This window comes from Tasmannia lanceolata, unplaced genomic scaffold (assembly GCF_043159265.1).
Source record: "Tasmannia lanceolata isolate RefF3 unplaced genomic scaffold, GAP_Taslan_0.1 ptg000013l, whole genome shotgun sequence".
Lineage (NCBI taxonomy): Eukaryota > Viridiplantae > Streptophyta > Magnoliopsida > Canellales > Winteraceae > Tasmannia > Tasmannia lanceolata.
The window spans coordinates 9,173,249-9,196,359 of NW_027518690.1; the positions used below are offsets into that span (position 1 = coordinate 9,173,249).

General features: G+C 44.1%; 1 protein-coding gene across 1 annotated transcript; it reads right to left on the minus strand.

The window, feature by feature from the left end:
- Nucleotides 1-19,740: 19,740 nt before the first annotated feature.
- On the minus strand, nucleotides 19,741-20,274 carry LOC143890930 (uncharacterized). Its single transcript, XM_077395602.1, has one exon. The coding sequence runs from the start codon at nucleotides 20,272-20,274 to the stop codon at nucleotides 19,741-19,743; it is 534 nt and encodes a 177-aa protein (XP_077251717.1).
- Nucleotides 20,275-23,111: the final 2,837 nt, after the last annotated feature.

Below are 23,111 nucleotides of genomic sequence, written 5' to 3' on the forward strand. Positions count from 1 at the left end.
ACCGCTCCAGTTGTTGGTCAGGTCACTCGTGCTTCACCTCGGGCTAAGGCTCGTAATAACAGGGTATTTACATTTTTTTAGTGAGTACATGATAGTTTCTAAGGTTGGATGACTGATGTTCATATCTATTTGACCACCAAATTTGCAACTTAATTGTTTTCAGACTCATGAATGCATTCCATGTAAGTTGAAGAATAGTGAAGGCAAATTTGTGGCAAAAGGGTTCTTTAAAAATGAAGATCCCACCTTAATTATAGGAGGAAAAAAATTGGGAGAGGGATGGTGTGTAGTAACTATTAATGGAGGTATATCTCGAGAAGCGAAGTTGCCAAGACCAACTGGAAAGATGCAAGTCATCGCGGATGTCTTAGGAAGTAACGTTGCTTGGCCTCGTGCATATGTAAGTGTACAATTAATTTATATATATTTATATGTTTATATGTTTTGTCTTTAGGTTAAATACTAGAGTTAACAACTTATAGCTTGTAGTTACAATGTTATTTGATTGTCCTTGATTTTTGTCATTCTCTGTAGTTGATATATGGATTCACTAGCTAGCATCCTTTACAAGGCAATGAAGAAGACTTCCCATGAAAACAGCCTATTGAGATCATTTTAGTGGGCTAGCTAATTGAAAATTCCATTTAGAGTTGGAACTATTTTCTGCTAAATCTTGTAATATGTGCTCTAGCAACACTAAAAGTGTCCCTACAACAAGATAGGACAATTCCAAAATGCTAATTGACAATTCAGCATCTATAGAGCACAGATATATAGAAACATCAACTGTAGTGGATCATACTGTGGACATTGGTGTCCTGCAAACTGCTAATTGCTAGTTTTTTTTTTGAATCATTAATTTTTATATATATTAATTTATATGTTTTATGTTTGTAGGTTAAATTGTTGAATGGAAAATGAAGATGGAGTTCGAGGAGAGGATGACGTTGATGTTATTTTGTAGTTGATGAATTTCAAACAATGTTTAATTTTGTCAAGTCTAGCTAGTTGAGGGAGCAATTTGAAGACATTTGCTATTTTGCAGTTTTGTATTTTGAACAATGTGGAAGATAATTTCAACGACATTGAAAATTGTGGTTTTAAAGATCATCAATTAAAGCAGTGAACTTTTTATAATTGTGTATAATGTTGTGGATGATTATATGCAATTTTGATGTAATCTATTGTGTGTGGAATATAAAAGTACAGGTACAACAGATCACAGGTGGAATTATATTGATGCACTTTAGAAAAAAGAATATCCCTACAGTTTTTATGACATTCTGTATGGATAAGCACATTTTCCCTACGGATTGTTGTGAAACTCCGTAGGGACAAGTCTATCCCTATCGAATTTAAAATAATAACAGTAGGGAAAAGCTTATTTCCAGAAGAGATTATTTGAAACTTCTGTAGGGAAAGTTGGCTTATCCCTACGGATTTCATATTAAATACAGTAGGCAAATGTAGATTTCCCTATGGAATAAATTGGCATATCCCTACGGAGTTTGTTTGGAATTCTGTAGGGATATATATTTTTTCCCTACGGGAAAATTGGATTAACCTTACTAAAAATTTGATTTTCCCTACCGAAAAATGGAATTTCCCTACAGAAAAAGTGTATTATCCCTACGGACAAATATGTAGGGAAAATAGGGCATTTCCCTACTGTGGTCATTAATGCCCGTAGGGACAAATCTACGTTAGTCCCTACGGAGTAATCCGTAGGCAACAGTTCTATAGCCCTACGGATTATGACATCCGTAGGCAAAAGTCTTTCCCTACCCCTGATAAGGCTACTGAAGCTGCGCACCAAGAATTCCGTAGGTAAAAGCCTTTCCCTACAGATTTGGGTAGTTGTCCCTACGGATTTTGCCGTAGGGAAATCCCTGTTTTGTTGTAGTATAAAGAGCATATATTTGCTGTCTATTACGGTATAACTACTGTTCTTATAAGTTGTACACCCAGTAATTGTGATTCATACTTTGCTTAGCACGTGATTTGTTGTTATGATCTGAAAATATCACTTTGATTTTATGCTCCCTTCCTCTTTAAGGGCGATGAAGGCGCTAGCCCAAGCCCATCCTTTGGAGACTTGCTCAATCCGAGTTGAGTCTCCCCTCTTTACTTGGTGGACTTTCCGAGTCTTTTAGACAGCTTTAGATAGATTATTTTTTCCTCATTTAGGGGACCATTGTGGTCTCATTAGCAAGTTCCATTAGGAGACATGTTTTGTCTCATTAGGCCATGCTCTTTTGGAATTAAGCCTCATTTAGAGCCTACCCTCAGGGAAGTTGCCTTGATTTTGACAGATAGTGTACCCATAGGAGGCATGCCTTGCCTCATTTATGGAGCCCCTATTTGGAGACAAGCCTTGTCTCATTTAGAGGGTTTACATTTTTAGAAGGCTTACCCAGTCTTATATTAGAGCAGCTCCTTTTAGAGAGTCTTTGACTCATTCCCCCTTTAAGTTGTAGTATTAGAGAGCCTTTGGCTCATTTGTCTTCTTTAGTGGTTTTTATTAGAGAGTCGTCGACTCATCCATCCTTCAGGTAGTGTTATTAGAGAGTCTTTGACTCAGTTGTCTTTAGGTGGTTATTAGAAAGTCTTTGACTCATTTGTCCTTATTAGGGAGTCTTTGACTCAGTTGCCTTGTTTAGACAGTTATTAGAGAGTCTTTGACTCATTTGTCCTTAGTAGGGAGTCTTTGACTCAGTTGTCCTGCTTAGCAGTATTATTAGAGAGTCTTTGACTCATTGGTCCTTGTTATGGAGTCTTTTACTCACTCGTCCTTTAGCGATATTATCAGAGAGTCTTCGACTCATTCATCTTTTCGTGGTATTATTAGATAGCCTTAGACTTTTTTGTTCATCTCCTTGGCATTATTAGTTAGGAATTTCTCCTTTAAGAGTTGCTACCTCTTCTTTATTAGAGACTGGCATAGTCTCACTAGAGCTTTGTTTGCTTAGAACCTTAGATTGTTTTCGGTATCTTTGACATTAGCTTTTTCGGTTTAGGGGTTTCCCCTGTTGGCCCTAGGGTGTTGCTTCGCATTTTCCCTTAGGTCTTTGACCAAAAGGGTGAAATCAGAAATTTAAAATCCAAAAGCTTTGGAAAAGCTTTTAAAATCTAAAAATCATTTGAAACATTTAAAAATCCCAAAAACATGTTAAAATACTTAAAACTCAAAAACATTAGAAATTTAAAACATAAAAAACATTCGAAAACTTTTAAAAAAATCTAAAGTGTTAAGTTTTAATGGTAGTTAGGAGTGTTCAACTTCGAACTATGTTGGCTTGATCCTCTTCCACGATGTACGTATTGCAGCTTGGGATTTATATCCCAAGTCCAGCCAAACTTTTTATAAATAATATTTTAAACCTTCTTCAAAAACCTTTAAAACCTTGTTTTCAAAAGATCTTCCTCTAAAGTTAGGAGTTTCTCCTAGATAGAGAGTTCTAGAGTTAGGAGTTTCTTTTTTATAGGGTGTTTGATTGTTTGTTTGTTGTGTGCTTGTTTTAGAGTTAGGGTCTGTCCTAGAGTTATAGGAACGCCTCTGTCCGGTCAGTCGGCGATCCACATCGCCGAGTGATGACTAGAGTAGGATACGTTAGTCCACCCTTTGTTTTTCTTAGGAAACACAGCCTAGTTACACATAGGTTGTAGGAACCACCTGCATTAGCTTAGGGCTAATCTGCATTTAGTTAGGGCATATAGGGTGTCCTAAAATCCACAATTCACTGGAATTTAAATAATCGTACAAGAAACTTTAATAACTGGTCCGGTTTTTTAGATCGAGTCTAGGATAGAGGTCTAGGTGTCTTAGGCATCATAGCTTAGAATAGGCGCGAAGAACTACGTTGCTCTGATTCTTGCGGAGGCGGGGATACGTAGGCTTCTTTAGATGAACATCAGACCATCCGAGGACTCGGGCTTAATCATTAGAGTCTTAGGATTTGTTATGATTGTGTGTTTTGCTATGTTTTCTTACTTTCTTGTACAAACTTTATACCTTTAGCTGTAGCATGCATGTGTTTGTCCACCAGAACTTAAACACCCATTAGGCATGTCACTCATAACCTAGTTGTGACTAGGTGACACTTCTTCCATTTATTTGGTATGTGCTTATTATTTCATCCCCTGGTCATGCATGATTAGGTAGACGTCTTTCAGGGGATATTTTGTTTCCATTTTAGATGATTTTCGCCCAAAATTCTTTGGAGTTAATAAAAAATGGCATAAGAGACCAAGTGTTCGCACTAGGGCGAATTGGGGGTGCTCTTCGGACCTTCCCCATTCATAATCAGGCACGAGCCCATATATATTTCTGGTTATCTATTGCACAGAGGATTTGACTTTGGGGTTCCATGGCCTATCCATGGATGGCGACTCTGAGTTCATTTTGGGTATGTCTTGGTTTCGAGCTTTGGCTCCAGATCAAGACATATCTCTTTCTTTTTATATCGCCACTCGTGCTATGCTATGAGGGTGGCACCGTTTCGAGAGTTCCTTGGTAGAGCTCTCCTTCACATTATGGAGATCTTTGAGGATTGCAGAGGATCTCGTGTCCTCCGCACTTGTCCTCGGATCGGGGTCCACATATGGTAAGATTGTCGAATACTTACAATTTTGTGGTTATTTTGTATCTAACTCCGATTCTAGTTTATTTGTGAAGAAAGACAAATGCTTGCTTGTTATTGTGCTTCTTTACGTCGACGACATGATAGTTACCGGCAACAATGATGTTGAGGTTGCAAAGCTAAGGGTGGAGCTATCTATTCGTTTTGAGATGAAGGACTTGGGAGAGCTAAGTCACTTTCTTGGCTTGAAGGTGGAGATCTTGAAGGATGATGTGCTAGTTTCTCAAAAAGGCTATGCGGAGAAATTAGTTGGAAGATTTGGGATGAATCAAAGTAAAAGATCATCTACTCCTCTTAATCCCAACATAAAGGTAAGGCGGGGAGAAGGCAAGCTTCTTCCGGATGCACGGCCATATCGTGCTCTTGTGGGTAGTCTTATCTACTTGACTATCACAAGACCCGATATTTTTTTTCCGTTGGGCTTGTTAATCGCTATATGCAAGCGCCACGGAAACCACACTTGGAGGCGGCAAAGAGGATTTTGAAGTATGTTAATTCTGCCCTTGACTTTGGGTTACTTTACAAGAGAGGAGTTGATTTTATGTTGAATGGATTTACCGATGCCGATTATGGAGGGGACTTGGATGATCGGAGATCTACTTCCGGTTATGTGTTTTTGTGTGAATCGGCGGGGTTTCTTGGTGTAGTAAGAAACAAGATTCGGTGTCTCTTTCAACAACGGAAGCAGAATATAAGGTCACCGCTCTTGCGTCTCAAGAATGTGTTTGGTTGGGGCGGTTAATTGAAGATGTTCATTTACCTATTCACAAGGCGATGACTATTCTTGGTGACAACCAAAGTGCACTCAAACTTGCCACAAATCCGGTTTGTCATGCAAGAACAAAGCATATTGAGATCAAGCATCATTTCATTCGTGAAAAGGTGTTAGATGGTACAATTGGTGTAGCGGAAGTGAGGAGCAAAGAGAACATTGCCGACATCTTTACCAAGTCACTTTCCAAAGGACCATTTCAGCTACTTTGGGGTAAGCTTGTAGTAGTTTCCAAAAAATCACTTTAAGGGGGAGTGTTAAATTTTAAAGTGTATTTTTTGGGTAGCTTTATTTTATTTTTATTTTGAGTGATGTAGTGAGGACAAAATTGTACTTTTGTGTCCATGGGCATGTTGGTCTTTTTGCCTAACTTGCACATGTGTGAGTCACACATGTTTGCTACAACTTTTCCTACTACCTACCTATTTCAAATTCAAACCCTTACTTGGAACTCCAAACCCACTACTTCCCTAAGCATTTAAGACACCACTTTCCCATACCCACTACCACCTACCAAAGCTATTACTTCTCTTTACTTTCCTTGACCAAGCTTATTCTCATTACTTCACTTTTGTAGAGATTCTCCACCACCTAGACCTTCATTGAAGCTCTCTTGTGTGCAAGCTTGCCTCTTGAAACTTTCTTCTTTTTGTGTTCTTTATGTTGTATGTTTTGTTGTTCTCTCATATATTGAAGCACATCTTTTTTGGGCATTGTTCTTCTTCTACTTTGGTTGTTGTTCTTGGGCTAGTGTAAACTTTGGTTTCACTATTTGAGAAGAGGATTTTCCGGTGTTGTGAAATCCGTCTTTCTCTATAGTTCTTGTCTTCTTGGATGACCCTGACAAAAATTGAATGACCTTCAAAATCAAACAGCTTAAGTTAAAGTATATAATAGAATCACCGTCTTTATTTCCTGTGTATTTCTTCAAATTTATCCAAACAAATTGAACAATCGACTTCTCGCATTGTTACTGCTGAATACTGGATCGTGGGCAATTTTATCACCTTGTAGGCACTCATGAGTTGATCCCGATACTTAGCGGCAAAAACATAATTATTTAAGGAATGTCAATAGAAATAAACTACAGAAAAAGAAGTAAAACATACCTCGCAACTTTGTTCATGGACCAAGCATGATAAGACAAATGGTCCTTATAATCCAACAATAAGTAAAACTTACCTCATGAATTCTTCTTCTTCTTCTTCTGCCTCTCTCTCTCTTCTAGTCTATCCCGCTCTCTTCTGCCTCCCTTTATAATATTTCTTATTTCCACAATTTCTCTCTTCTGTTTTACATCATTTTCAAACATTGCACTCTCTTCCTCCTCCTCTATCATTTTGTTTTAATTGCAGTGGAAATGGCAGATGCTTCGATGGAGACACATCAACATGAACTGGAGCTTCTATATGAAGCTACGCCCACTATTACATAGTGGGCCCCATATGTGAAGGATCTTGATCTTCCATCTGACGTTAGATAACCAGGTGGTTAGCAATCAAATGCAACCCCGCGAATGATCTATGAAGCAATTAATGGTTCTATTTTAGGTACCCGGAGAAATCATATGCCTTTAGTTAAATATCCACAAAAAAGAGTTGTTGGGGAGGGTATTTAGGGAATGGAAAAGATTTAAACAATGAAAATTCCAAAATACCCCCCAAAAAAGAGTTGTTGGGGTGGTTAATTCAAGATTTTATGAAAATATATGTTTTGGACGAAAATACCCCACAAAGTAGCCGTTTAAAACAACTTTTGGGGGTATTTTCGTGTTTTCCTAAAAAAAATGCATTTTCTAAATTGGAACCGGGCTCGCGGGCCGTGCCGTGTTAGAATATGAGAGATCTAGATCATCTAGGCCATGGATTAATCACTAATCTTAGATTCATTGTAATTAATCCTAACGAGTATTTATACAGCTGCAATTTCACGGAAAGCCATGCTTTTGGAGGATTGAACAAAATTTGTCTCATTCAATCAATTCATGTGAGAGGGATTTGCTAGGGACTATCGCAGATGGCATTTCGCGGGCAGGCTGTTGCAAGATAGCAGCCACATAGGCTCACTTTTCAACTTATTTTGTCTTATTCATTTGCTTCATATGAGGTAGCTGCTCTCTCATGCAACAGCTAGTCCATGAAAAATAATGATGATATAAAACCTTGTTTTTTTATTTCTGGAATGGCAATAATGATAGAAAACCTTTTTTAATTTATTTATGGAATGGCATTAAGGATAGAAAACCTAATCTAACCTAGTTACCCTATCTAGTGTAAGGGGTGCATCCCCTGCATGTATTCTAGTTTAGTTGCCTATTCTATCACCAGGATGACCCCATACTGATATCTCTCATAGGGATGCAACTCACGTCGAGTTCAACCCGAAAAAAAGTCGGGTTGGGTTATCCTAATCCGTGTTGAGTTCAGATTGATGGCTTGGGCAACCCGACCCGAGTGAAATCCGACATTTTTTTATCATTTTCTAATTTTTAGTAAACTTAAAAACCCTAGTTGGGTCAGGCTGGAACTTGGGTCAGGTTGGGTTGGAAAAAAGCGTACTTCATGAGATTGGGTCGGGTTGAACCTCGTCGGGTTGGAACTCGGGTTCTACCGGATCCGGGCTGAGTAAATGGTTCCTCGGGTTGGGTTTGGCTTGGACTCAACCCGACCTGAGTTGCACCCCTAGTTTTTTTCACACTAAATTCCAAGTTCGGAATTTCAAAATTCTGCATATATATATTTAGTGCTAGAAAATAGGGTTAATTTATGTCTAAAGAAAATGGCATGCATGCAAACATAACATGAAGAGATAAGGATAATTGCTACGCTGAACACTATTGGCCAGTTGACATACACCGTGGTTTTTTGAAGAAACACTAAACCGCCTAGAGGGGCCACCATCCCAATTCAAATTCCCATGCATAGGGTGCCCACTGTTTATACCAGGCTGTGGAGTGGGTCCCACCAACACCACACAAACCCACGCATCGGGTGGTGCCCACCTTTCTGCCTCATGTTTTGTTGGAGTAGGGCCAGCATTTTACACGCATGCATAGCATGATGAGGGCCTACAATTTTACACCTCATGTTTTGACGGGGGACCCACCATTTAACACCCAGACATGGCATGGTGGGGTCTACCAGTTTACACCCCATGTTTTAACGAGTGGGGCCCAACAGTACCACCAAACCCATGCATGAGGTGGGGCCTACCATTTATACTTCTAATTTTGATGTGTCTGGGCCCACTACTTTACATGCCAAGAATGCTAGTGTATTAAAAATGGAACCAACTCAATGTAGTGCTGTGTGTTGTTACATGTTATTTTATTCTTTGGAGAATTAGAGGTGGCCGTTCTCAGACGATATTTAAAGGAAAATCAGATGTGATTGATAACTTCCTTCTTTGATTATTTAAACTATATACTCCGCTGCATCATTAACAAAATCGAAGATTATTTAAACTATTTCCACTCCATTTTTTCAATAATAACACTACTCTTTGCTTTGCACTTTTTTTTAAAATCAGTTGTTGAAAGCATTTTTGGAATTATAACAAACTTTAAAAGCAAGAAAAGTGTTCAAGCAAAGGCATGGGCTCATAGAGCCAGATCATGAATCATGGGTGTGGGAAAATACTTACAAAGAGAGGCTAAATGTGGGCCAATGAAGTGGCTAACAGCCACCAAAAGCAGTGCCTCCTTTTTTTCCCTTGGCCACCCCTCCAGTGTATTTATGACTACTCTTTTACACTGTGACGGGGTAGCCCGTGACGAAAAGGGAGCAAATATATCATTTCCTATTTGAATAATGTATACAGCTATGTAGTAGGTGAAGAGGACGTAGTAGGTGAAGAGGACTAGACTGAAGGGAGCCCTTGCAAATATCGGATGAAAGGGCGCCCCCATTGGTTGCTATCAAGGTCTAAAATTTCATCCGAAATCTGAAATTTTGGACCGAAATTTCGGATTTCGGTCAAGATCAAAACCAAAACGTTCCGAAACCGAAATTGGCAAAACATCCTGTTAGACCGAAAATCGGTAACAGGTATGACAGTGACGTAAGAGCTGAGCTGGATGACCAGAGGAGCTGAGTCCTGAGGGACCGGAGTGAAGTGGAATGAAGTGGCTGAGATCTGCTGAGGGAGCTGAGTCCTGCACAAAGGCAAGCGAGGTCAGAAGACCAACCCGGGTTTTACTCCGGACAGGCCCTTCGACACTCAAGTCAGTATGAGCAGGAGTGCAGAGCTAGTTTAGGAGTTTTGAGTAGAGAGGGTTTTTTTCGTATTACCCATTGGTTTGAGCTTTGAACCCCTTTTTATAGGGGAAAACCGGGTGAGGTGTCCAGGACAGGTGGTGGCCTGTGAGAGGCTGGAGTTCACCTACTCCAGGACAGGTGGCGGCCTGTGAGAGGCTGGAGTTCACCTACTCCAGGACAGGTGGCGGCCTATGAGAGGCTGGAGATTTTACCCCCCATCAGTTGCCCCCCAGTTCTCCAAGTCGTTGAGTGACTTGGGGAAGTGTGGTTGATCACGTTTTTGGATGGGCAGACACCGGCTGGAAATGAGTCCGGAAATCCAGTCCGGAGTTGAGCCAGTTCGGCTGGAGATGAGTCCGAGGATCCAGTCCGGAATTAGTCAGTCCGGCTGGAAATGAGTCCGGAGATTCAGTCCGGCTGGAAATGAGTCCAGAGATCCAGTCCGGCTGGAAATGAGTCCGGAAATCCAATCCGGAGTTGAGTCAATCCGGCTGGAAATGAGTCCGGAAATCCAGTCCGGAGTTGAGTCAGTCCGGCTGGAAATGAGTCCGGAAATCCAGTTTGAACCTGAGCCAGTCCGGCTTAGGCCAGACTGGTTTTTGTCGTTTTGTAGAACGCGTCATATCCAGTCCGGCTTGGGTCGGACTGGTTTTTGTCGTTTTGTAGAACGCACCATATCCAGTCCGGCTCAAGCCGGACTGGTTTTTGTTGTTTTGTAGAACACGTCATATCCAGTCCGGCTTGGGCCGGACTGGTTTTTGTCGTTTTGTAGAACGCGTCATATCCAGTCCGGCTTGGGCCAGACTGGTTTTTCTCGTTTTGTAGAACGCGCCATATCCAGTCCGGCTTGGGCCGGACTGGTTTTTGTCGTTTTGTAGAACGCGTCATATCCAGTCCGGCTTGGGCCGGATTGGTTTTTATCGTTTTGTAGAACGCGTCATATGGGCCGGACTGGTTTTTGTCGTTTTGTAGAACGCGTCATATCCAGTCCAGCTTGGGATGAGTCCGGAGATCCAGTCCGGAGATCCAGTCCGGAGATCTTTTGGAGGTACGCATGTATACGCGGGTATCCATACGCACGTACTTGATCATATCTTTGTCTGGGAGAATGTGTCCGTCATTAATAAGGGACATGTGGCACCATTTGAGTGCCATCGAGATGCGTGCCTCGCATTTAATGCCCCACCGCCTTAAAAAAGTTATAAAAGGAGGTTTTTACCTCTTCATTCTTCACTTTTCACTTTTTATCTTCTCTTCTTCTCCTTCTTTTTTTTTTTCTTGCTCTGCGAGTTCGGCTTCGCAGTTCGTGGTTGGAGTCGTGCGTGGACTTAGGAGCTCTCTACTCACCAGTATTCTTCTCAGCCTCTCTTTTTACTACATGTCTGATAGTAGTTCAAGTTCCGAGTCCGGTTCTGAGTCCTCCACCAGTAGTAGCTCAGAATTTAGGCCAGTTCAGAAGCCTGTAATGGCTAGTCCAGTCGCTAGAGTAGATATTATAGACAGCGACGACGGGGGGGACAAGGACGAGGTGATATTAGATTTGAACGTCACCCCACTCCCGACTGATAGTCTCCAGCGAGTAGGGGGGAGTGGGGGTAGCGACGTTGCTGAGGCATCGACAACGTTCCTTCCTGGCCGGGCCGTGGAGGTCATCGCTAGAGCACGGATGGATGCCAACCCTAAATACAACATGCGGGCTCTAGTTGAGGAAAATCACCTCACCGAGTCCATGCTGAGGGACATTAGAGATAAATATTGTGTGCCCCCCTCGTTTAAGCCGAGAGCGGCAATAGAGGGAGATAGGGCGTGCAACGAAAGTCCGGATCTCTGCATCTATGAAGAGTCGTTGAGAGCAGGACTCCGATTTCCCTTGCACCCATTCTTTGTCGCGGTGCTTCGATATTATGGACTGGCCCCTGCCCAGGTTGCTCCGAACTCATGGAGGTTACTGACTGGATTTTTGTACCTTGTTCATGGCTGGCTAGAGAGGAGCGTGTCCGTGCCTCTATTCCGTGCTTGTGCACATCTGAAGAGGCACAAGGAGGGGGGCTGGATTTATATTAGCCAGCGCCCTGATTTGAAAATCACCACTGGTATCCCTTCGTCAATACACTCGTGGAAGAATAGGTTCTTCTATGTCAAGGATACGGAATCCAGTGATGCCTGGTCAGTTCCTTTAGTGTGGGATACTCCGAATACCACCGGGCTGAGTCGCAAGCCGCTTCTTGAGGGCGAAGATAGGAGGACGTTCGCCCTGATGCGGGAAGAAGTGGAGCGAACATGACTCATTCACTGTTCGGATTTTTCTGGAGAAGAAGTTCTGGTCGGACTTGGTATAAGTACTGCGACTCCGACACGTATGTAGCTAGACTCGTCTTAAAACTGTTGTTTTCCTTTTTCGCTTCTGACTGCTTGTTCACTTGCAGAAATGAAGAAACAATCAACAGTTGAAAGGATAAGGCAAGGAGCCCTTCCAAGGGCGCAGGAGGGGCTCAACAAGCGATTCAACAGAGCCAAAAGAGAAAGGCGACTGAGATGGCAAGTCCGGCTCCGACACAAGACACTGCGCCACCTCCGGCTCCGAAGGCGAAAACCACAGTGAAATTAGTCGGCCCCTTTGCCCAAGGAGGTGGTTCTTCTAAATCTGGTGGTGCGTCCGCTGGAACTAGAGCTGGAGCCCGTCCTCCTTCAACGAGGGTGGGTGATAACGTTTTTCGGCCCAACTGGGCAGTCCAAAAGAACGATACTGGCCTGGGCGAAAGCCGAGTAGCGGCTGAGAGGTTCTTCATGAGGATAAGCAGCAGGTTCTTCATGAGCCACCAGCCACAGGCGAAGAGGCAGTGTTCTCTTCACTTTATCAGGTAAGGGGCGGCGACGAGTTTTCTTACTTTCTGTCCGTCATTTGTTTTTCTTCACTGACATGTTTCTGTCTGCAGATTGGGGTGTATTATAATGATCTCAAGGAGAAGAGCAAGAAGTTCTCCGAAGCCATCACCAAATTTGAAGTGGTGAACGGGAAGCTGGCCAGTGAGGTCAAGGAGCTCCAAACGAGCATTGGACGGGTGGAGGCAGAGAAGAAGCTGCTTGCGGAGGATTTGGCCCTTGAGAAGCATAAACTTCACAAGGCTGCCGAAGCCATGGGTGCCCAAAGGGAGAGAACCAAGGAGAGGCAGAATGTCGCGGTGAAGGAGGCTGCAGAGGAGAAGGAGGCCGAACTCTTCAGTCTGTCTAGTGAGGCCTATAAGCTTGGGTACTATGACTGTCTTGAGCAAGTCAAAGCATCCAACCCTGCCTTGGTGATGACGAATCTGACTCTCCCTGCAATGCCGACGATTGTCGACGAGGAGCCAGACGTCGTTGCTTATAATGCCGCTGATACTGCCGCCGATACTGCTTCTGTCCCGGAGGGCAGATCTCCGCAGGGCGGGGACCACGGCGTCTCCTTCACTCTTTTTGTAATGGTCCTGGGGACCCTAAAATTTCCTTTTTTTTTTTGACAGCCTTCAAGGCCAACTCTGTAATGGTCCTCGAGACCCTACATTTTGATCAATGGAATTATACTTGCCCATATCTGTTCTCCTTGTCTTTAATAAGCTTTAGTTGAGACACTTGTCCGGCTCGCCCCCTAGTTTAGATAAACAGGGATCCTAGGCGATTGATACCCAAGTGCTAGCGAACTTGGTTTCCAGATGAAAGTACCCATGTTTTTATGAACTGGGTTTCCAAAGAGTACCCAAGTTTTTATGAACTGGGTTTCCAGAGAGTACCCAAGTTTTTATGAACTGGGTTTCCAAAGAGTACCCAAGTTTTTATGAACTGGGTTTCCAAAGAGTACCCAAGTTTGTATGAACTGGGTTTCCAAAGAGTAGCCAAGTTTTTATGAACTGGGTTTCCAGAGAGTACCCAAGTTTTGATGAACTGGGTTTCCAGAGAGTACCCAAGTTTTTATGAACTGGGTTTCCAAAGAGTACCCAAGTTTGTATGAACTGGGTTTCCAAAGAGTACCCAAGTTTTTATGAACTGGGTTTCCAAAGAGTACCCAAGTTTTTATGAACTGGGTTTCCAGAGAGTACCCAAGTTTTGATGAACTGGGTTTCCAAGTATAAGAGTGAATCTGAGTCTGCAAAAAGATTATATTATTCATATTAACATACATTTAATTTACAAAATCACCTTTCTCGCCGGACGATTTGACTACTGATAATATTTCCTGAGATTTTTGGAGTTCCATGCGTGGGGTAATAGATGCTCCTCCAGTGTCTCTAGCTTGTAACTTCCTGGGCGAATAACTTCTTTCACTCGATATGGCCCCTCCCAAGTCGGAGAGAGTTTCCCGACTTTTGTTGGTTGGGAGACGGCTGCCTTCCTCAGGACTAAATCTCCTGTCCGGAATTCTCTGGGACGTATCTTGGAGTCATGATAATTGGATATTCTCTGCTTGTAAGCGGCGACTCGGATTCGAGATTCTTCCCGGATCTCCTCTAGTAAGTCGAGATTGGCGCGGAGCCCATCACTATTAAGCTGCCCATTGAAGCTGGTGACTCTGGGAGACGGAGTGCCTATATCGACTGGTATCACAACCTCTGTTCCAAAGGAGAGGTTGAATGGCGATTCACCCGTTGGCGTACGAGGAGTAGTGCGATACATCCATAGAACGTGATAAAGCTCGTCTGCCCAGCGACCAGCTTTTTCATCAAGTCTTTTCTTTATCCCCGGAAGCAGGATTCTATTAGTCACTTCCGTTTGCCCGTTGGTCTGGGGGTGAGCTACTGAAGTGAACCTCTGTTCAATTTTTAAATTGGAGCAGAACTTCCGAAAGTTCCGGCAGTCGAATTGTTTGCCGTTGTCCGTTATCAAGGCACGAGGAATCCCAAATCTGCAAACTACTGCTTTCCAGAAGAAATTCTGCACATTTTGCTCTGTGATCTGGGCTAGAGGTTCAGCCTCCACCCACTTAGTAAAATAGTCAATTGCCACCACCACGAACATGCGCTTTCCGGAGGTCGGTGGAAAGGGGCCTAGGATGTCCATCCCCCATACCGCGAAGGGGAGTGGACTAATAATTGGGGCCATTGCCACGACGGGCTGGTGGATGGTGGGAGAGTATATGATCTTTTGTACAGGTTGTCGCTGCTGAGGGAAAATCGGGCAGTTCTCTGTATCACCTTGCGGGCTTCCTTCTTGGCTTCAGGGAGTTTACCGTCGTGCAGATAATCGACGATCTCGTTGTAGACACCCCATTTTGACCGAACCCCAAATTGTCATTCTGAATAAGGTTCCTCTAAATAAGTGAATTAGTGTTCCCAAATATGCCCTAACCTGGTTTAGAACCTCAATAATGTGTCCGCCAAATTTCGTCGAAAACCGTCAGGGTTTGCCTAGCAAACGAGCGTAGTGCAGTGTGCATAGTGCAAAGGCAGAAGGGGAGTGGATTGTCCATTCAGGAAGGTGCCCATATCAATCCAGAAAAGAAGAGAAAATCTTTGCCCCATTTTCTACTTGGGCCCCCCTGATAGGTTAAAAAAATGCATAGATAGGGGCTGTCCAAAGGACAAGAAAGAGGTAGAATATATCATTTTTCTCAAGATCATGTCTTACCCGAGGCACTCCCCCTGCTGGTATAAAAAAGTTTAAAAGTGCACTTGCAAGTGGCTGTCTAGGGAAGAAATGGGGGGTAGAAAATATCACTTTTTTCTTCTAAAAAGCCCATCGAGTTAGGGTTTTCAAGGGGAGGAGGATTTCCGCAGCCGCAAGGGAGAAAAGGGAGAGAGAAGGAGGAGCAGAGGACCGGCCACCATCTCCATCTCCCTCTGCAATCACTCACACCTTCCACCCTCACCACCTCATCTTTACTTCCCACCCCATCTCAACCTTCTTCTCCACTCTTCCATCGGCCATCACCTTTTCATTTTTTTTTTATAAAAAAAACCCAAAACCCCAATCGCTCCGTCCATCTTCTCCGGGCACCCCGTCGAAATCCGGCCAAGCATCCATCTACCCCGGTCGGCCAACCTCCATTAAATCCGGCAACCTCTTCTTCTCCTTCCACCACCATCTTCAACCCATTTCAACAAAAACCCATTTCAATCGGTCTCAAAAACCCATCACAAACCCCCTTTTCCACTAGATTTCTACAACCTCCAAAACCATCTCCTCAGCCATCATCATCGCTGTCCCTCAAGCTTTTGAAAACCCATTTTCTAAAACCCCATTTTCTCCGGTAGGCTTGCCGGAATCCGGCGAAGCCATCGGAGCCACCATCACCTCTGTATTTCTCCCCTTATTCCCCTTCTCTAATTTGCTAGCCACCATCACTCACACCTTCCACCTCCCATCCTCATTCCCACTAACCCCCATTAAACCCATTTCCATTATCTTCTTCTTCGGGAAACCCACCGGAATCCGGTCGGACACCATTAAATTTGACCGAACCCACTTCGATTTCTCCATCCCCTAAACCCATTTCCACCCCAACCTCCATAAAATCCAAACCCATTTCCCTATAAACCCTCTTCTCCTCACATCTCCATCAATAGTAACCACCACCCACATCTCCCCATCATCTTCATTCCTTATTTTTGCAACAGAGGGTGTCTCTCATCTTAAAATATATATATATATATATATATATATATATATATATATATACAGAGGGAGGGAGGAAAGGATAAGGGAGAGGTTTTGTGCCCCATCATCATCATCTCCACCATCTCGGCTTTCGCCAACACCATTCGCCACCATTGACGCCGGTGCTCCGATGAACCCCTTCAAACCCATAACCCGACAAGCTTTTCCCCAATAGCCGAACACCACTACTTTCATCTTCAAAATTTGCTGCCTTCAAAACCCTTCTCAAAACCCATTCGTATGTCTTTATCTCTCTCTTTCCTTTATCAATCTGAAGGATTTGCAAGGGATCCTCTTCTTTGCTATTGATTTTGGTCATCTCAGATTTTTATTTGGGCCTAGATACCATTTCCATCATCTTTGTCCCTTTCATAGAACCCATCTCCTCCATTTTCAATGATAATTTTATCCAATCCCACCACCATCAATTCGCCTTTTAGATCTTGAGGGTTTGTTAGAGAAGAAGGATTCAGCAAGTCTAAAAGGGAAAAGTAGAGCAAAGCGGAGACCACCTTCTCACCATCTCCGAGAGAGCTGAAAGATGAGAGAGCAGTAGAAAGAGGAGCCGAGGGAAGGAAGAAGACAGAATCGCCATTTCCGAACTTCCTTCAGCAACATTATTGTTTCGAAGGAGATTTGAACATAGGTAATGCTATCCAATTTCATTTTTGATTATTTTTCGCACTCTGTCGATTGAACTTTTTCATTAAGTTTTGTTCTTGTGGATGGTGTTTGATCATTACTTGATTAGCCTTAGTCATGATCTCAACTTGGATGATATGGGATTATGAAATGATTAAGGGATTAGTGCTAGTAAAATGGTTCAATGATACTTTGGGTTTACAAATGGATCGTAGTCTCTTGTGCTCAGTGGTTACGAGTTGAGGGGATAATACTTCATAGTAGTAAAAGTAACTCCAATGATCATGAAGATTTCTCTTTTTTTTCGTGGCTGATGTGTTTAAATTTCATAATAATTCTTTGATTCTTTTGAGATTAGATCCTTGAATAGATGTTCATATGTTTCGGTAATTTTGATGTGCTAGGCATGGTTCGCATAGATGCTCTTGATCTTATGGTTAATATGTGTCGATGTTGATGGTTTCTGGTTCAAACGAGAGCAGATCCTAATATTGCATTCATCAGTTTTGAAAAGTCCATGGTAATGTTCGCTTTCATCTGAGATTTCTCATTCGGTTTGGATTAGTTATCGACATTTGATATCTCCTTCGGCTTGTTGGAATCTTCTCCTCTTGGGTTAGGCGATGACGGAATATTTCTTGAGCCAGCCCCTTGCCCTTCTTATCATTTTTCCCATCTTAGGGTCTTCGCAGGGTTTGAGGGGTTTCCTTTCTTTCCGGGGCTATTCTTTGCACGTTCCTCGGGATCCTTTTCGAGTTTCGAGATTCTATCGATTTAGTAGTTCTTTTTATAGAGTTTTTGTCGGTCCCTTTTTGTTTAGGAAGCTTTTCATCTATCGTTTGTTTAGGATTTTCCCTCGCAGGTTAGATATCGTCTCCTTTGGAGATTGATTAGGGCTCGTTAGTTTTGTTTTCGTCTCTTTGAGATTGTTCTTTTCTTTGGGATTTTAGTCCCCCCTGTTTTGATTTCTTTCCTCTAGGCTTTAGGGATCCCGTTTCCCTCTAAATTACTCTATCGCGATATGGTGGGTAAGGAGGCTTTTCTATCGGATCTCCTTTAGCTGAAGGGTGTTAACGCATCTTTTAATCGTCAAAAATATAAAAACACTTCAAAAACATTTGAAAGCATAAAAAACCTTTAAAAAAAATCTAAAGTGTTGAGTTTATAGCGTATTAGGAAAGTTCGTTTCGAACTACGTTGGCTTGATCCTCTTCCACGAGGTACGTAGTGCAGCTTGGGATTCTTATCCCAGGTCCAGCCAAACATTTGTAAATAAATGTTTTAACCCTTTTCCTTTAAAACCTAGTTTTCAAAAGATCCTCTTCTAGAGTTAGGAGTTTGTCCTAGATAGAGAGTTTTAGAGTTAGGAGTTCGTCTTTGATTTGTTATGTACTTGTTTGTGTTTGTGTTAGAGTTAGGAGTTTGTCCTAGCTAGGAGCGCCTCCGTCCGGTCAGTTGGCGATTCACATCGCCGACTGATGACTAGGTCTTGGATACGTTAGCGATCCCATTATTTTTCTTAGGACGCATAGCCTAGTTACACATAGGTTGTAGGAACCACCTGCATTAGCTTAGGGCTAACCTGCATTTAGTTAGGGCATATAGGGTGTCCTAAAATCTACAATTCACTGGAATTTAAATAATCGTTCAAGAAGCTTTAATAATTAGTCCGGTCTTTTAGATCGAGTCTAAGATAGAGGTCTAGGTGTCTTAGGCATCCTAGCTTAGAATAGGCGCGAAGAACTACGTTGCCTTGATTCTCGTGGAGGCGGGGATACGTAGGCTTCTTTGGATGAATATCAGACCATCCGAGGACTCGGGCTAAATCGTTTTAGAGTCTTAGGATTTGTGGTGTTGTTATATTGTATATTTTGTTGTGTTTTCTTACTTTCTTGTGCAGACCTATACCTTTAGCTGTAGCTTGTATGTGCTTGTCCATCAGAACTTAGATACCAGTTAGGTATGTCACTCATAACCTAGTTGTGATTAGGCGACACATTTTTTATTTTGTTTTGTATGTGCTTATTATTTCATCCCCTGGTCATGCATGATTAGGTAGACGTCTTCCCGGGGATATTTGTTCCCATTTCACATGATTTTCGCCCAAAACTCTTCGAGGTTAATAATAAATGGCATAAGAGACCAAGTGTTCGCACTCGGGCGAATTGGGGGCGCTCTTCGGACCTTTTCCATTCGTCATCAGGCACAGACCTTTTGTATCTCTGGTTATCCATTGCAAACAGAGCATTTGTTTTTGGTTCCATGGCGTATCCATGGATGGCGACTCTGAGTTATTTCTAGATATATCTTGGTTTCGAGCCCTGGCTCCGGATCAGGATGTATCTCTTTCCTTTTATATCGCCACTCATGCTATGCTGTGAGGGTGACAACAGTTTTGAGAGTTCCTTGGCAGAGCTCTCCTTCACGTTGTGGAGATCTAGAGGATTGCAGGAGGGATCTCGCGTCCCTCGGCACCGTCCTCGGATCGGGGTCCACACTCGTCCATCCAGCACGGCTCATTCTCCACCTGCATTATTTCTGCAGCTTCATTTTCGATACTGGATCTCTGTAGAAACTCCATACATATACTCCCGAGAGTGGTGTATCCGGAGGCGGCCAGTTTTGACAGTACATCGGCCTTTGCGTTCTCTGTTCTGGGGATTCTGATAACTTCAAAACTTTCAAACTTGCTGGATAACTAGCGGACCTTGGAGAGGTATTTAATCATACGCTCGTCTCGGGCTTCATAAACCCCTTGCATTTGGTTCGCAACCAGCTGGGAGTCGCAGTATGCCTTTAGCTTTCAGGCGCCAGTCTGAATCGCGAGGCTCATTCCGGCGAGGAGGGCTTCATATTCTGCCTCGTTGTTGGATGCGCGGAATCCGAACCTCAGGGCATAATCCGCAGTGAAGTCATCAGACCCAGTGAGAATGAGGCCGGCTCCACATCCATTCTTACTCGAAGATCCGTCGACATGTACTTCCCAGATTAGTGCGGCTGTTGCTGAATCCTGCTTTGCCGGCGAGTGACTGATTTCTACTTTAGTTCCCTCTGCTACACATTCTTCAGTAACTGCTTTCTCCACAACCAGGGGCTGCACGGCTTCAGGATCGGCGATTTGCTGGGGAATGGTGCACTTCGTTACGAAGTCTGCCAGTACTTGAGCCTTGATGGCTGGCCTAGGCGCGTACTGGATATCAAACTCGCTCAGCTCCACGGCCCATTTTACGAGTCGTCCCGAGATGTCTGGTCGATGGAGAACTTGCTTGAGTGGCTGATCAGTCAGGACTTTTATGGTGTGAGCTTGGAAATACGGCCTCAACTTCCTGGCCCCCATTACTAGCGCGTAAGCCAATTTCTCGACCCGCTGGTACCTTATTTCTGCGTCGTGAAGAACCTTGCTGACGTAGTATATAGGCTTTTGCTGGTGATGCTCTTCCCGGACTAGGACGGCTGCCAGAGCCGTGGAGCTAATGGAGAGATACAGAAATAGCTCCTCGCCTGGTTCCGGCTTTGTCAATAGTGGCGGGGAGGACAAATACAACTTTAACTCTTCGAACGTGATCTGGCATTCCTCCGTCAAGGGCGCAGCCTTGAGTCCTTTGACGGCGCTGAAAAAGGGCAGACACTTCTCAGCTGATTTCTAGATGAAGCGCCCCAGCGCGGCTATCATTCCTGTGAGCCGCTGAACTTCTCTGATAGTTTTTGGTGCAGCGAGCTCCGTCACGGCTCTAATCTTCTCCGGGTTTACTTCTATCCCGCGTTGGCTTACCATGAACCCTAAGAACTTCCCTGAGCTGACGCCAAAAGTGCACTTGGTGGGGTTCAGCTTCATGCTGTGCTTTTTAGGACCTGGAATGTTTCTCTAAGATCAGACACATGATCCTGCGCACAACGACTCTTGACCAGCATATCGTCCACATAGACTTCCATGTTACGGCCGATCTGGTTCTGAAAAAGTCTGTTCACTAGCTTTTGGTAGGTAGCTCCGGCGTTTTTGAGGCCGAAGGGCATAACACGGTAGCAATAAGTCCCTTGATCTGTGACGAAGGAGGTCTTTGGTATATCTGATTCATACATCCTGATCTGGTTGTATCCGGAGAAGGCGTCCATGAAGCTCAACAATTCGTGACCCGCAGTGGCGTCGATGAGCTGATCGATTTTTGGGAGCGGATAGCTGTCCTTGGGACAGGCTTTATTTAGATCGGTGAAATCGACGCAGGTCCTCCATTTTTCGTTTGTCTTCTTGACCAGGACTACGTTTGCCAACCAGTCCGGATATCGAATCTCGCGAATGAAGTCAGCCTTCAGAAGCCTCTCCACTTCTTCTTTTATTGCCTATCGCCTTTCAAAAGTGAAATGCCTCCTTTTCTGCTTAACCGGTCTGCAAGTTGAATCAACACCAAGCCTGTGCTTGCTGATCTCAGGATCGATGCCGGGCATATCAGTAGGAGCCCATGCAAAAACATCTGCATTGTCTTGTAGAAACTTGGTGAGCTGGTGCTGAATGCTGCTGCTGAGAGAGGAGCCAATCAATGCGACTTTCTCCTTATCTTCTGGGCATAGCAGGATGGAGATGAGGTCATCAGCGGGTTGAGTCCCCCTGAGTTCGTCCCTTACATCGAGTAGTTTGATTGGCAGTGATTCCACTGCATTTTTGCCTTTGAGTGCCATTGTATAAAACCCCCTTGACTCCTCGAACTTCTCACACGCCATTGGGCGTTATGAACTTCATCTTTTGGTGATATGCCGAGGCTACTGCACGAATCATGTTCTGGCCAGGCCGTCCCAGGATAGCATTATAGACCGAAGTGGCCTTTACTACCAGAAAATTGACCGTGGCGAACGCTTGACAGGGCAGTTCTTCGACGAGGATTTGGAGCTCAATCTGCCCCTCTACTTTCACAACCTCTCATGAGAAGCCAAACAGATCGGAGTTCGCCGGCTTCAGGCGGTCGTCACCTATCATCATCTTCTGAAAGGCGTGATAGTATAAGAGGTCCGCCGAACTTCCATTGTCCATGAGGATTTTCTTTACTTCCCAATTAGCGACGAGTATGGTTAAGACCAGTGCGTCGTCGTGAGGCAGTATGAGGTTGTCTAGATCTGCGTCTGAAAAGGAGATCTCATTCTCTGTTCTTGTCTTCTTGCTGGACGTGTGCACGGCGTTGACCCGTCGTGCATACGCTTTGCGAGCGGCGGAGGACGTGCCCCCAGCGGCAGGTCCACCCATGATTGTACCAATGACCCCCCTTGGCTGAGATCGTAGTGCCTCTAGTTGCGAACCGGAGGGCAGAGGGGATTTGTTCTGGGCAGGGGGCGGCTGCGATCGTCGAGGACTGCGGCCCTGGGGGCTCTTTTCTCTGCGCTCCGACTTGCGGCCGTCAGTTCGGATATACTTTTTCAAATAGCCCCGGCCTATCAGCTGTTCGATTTCCTCATTGAGCTGCCAGCACTCATCCGTGTCGTGACCGTGGTCCCTGTGGAACCGACAGTATTTTGCTGGATCTCTCCTGTTTCCTTTGGAGATCATTCTAGCAGGCCACCTCACGAATTCTTCTTCGGTGATGGCGGCCAATATATGTTTTTTGGAGGTGTTGAGAGGCGTGAAGTTCTCTTCTCTTCTTTGCGGAGGTGGAGACTTCTCTCTTCTAGGAGGTTTATCCTCCCTACGCTGCTTCGGAGGATTTTTATCTTCGGAGTTTCTCCTCCGATTGGAGTTAAGGGCTGCCAGCGTTTCTTCCACTGTTATGTACTCCTCCGCCCCGGCCATTAGGTCCGCCAGTGAGCGCGGATTTTGTCGAGCTACAGCCCGGCGGAAGTCATTAGATTTGGCACCCGCGAGGAGCGCATTCATAGTTGCTGAGGGATCTAGATTTGGCACTTGAAGCGCCTCCCTGTTGAAGCGGCGAACGAACACTTTCAAAGGCTCATTGTCGTCCTGCCGCAAGGTCATCAAGGATGCTGTTGTTTTCCTTGGCCTGCGGCTACTCATGAAGTGGCGGACCAGATCCTCCCCGAAATCATCGAAGTTGCTGATAGAGTTTGGTTTGATCCTGGAGTACCAGTCTCTTGCTGCACCTGTCAGTGTCGTCGGAAAGGCTCTGCAAAGGAAGCCGTCGGAGGCGCCGTGGAGGAGCATCATTGTTCTGAATGTCTCCAAGTGGTCCACGG

Excerpts from the sequence above, each read along its gene's own strand:
- LOC143890930 (XM_077395602.1), bottom strand. The coding sequence starts at position 20,274 with ATGGGGGCCAGGAAGTTGAGGCCGTATTTCCAAGCTCACACCATAAAA.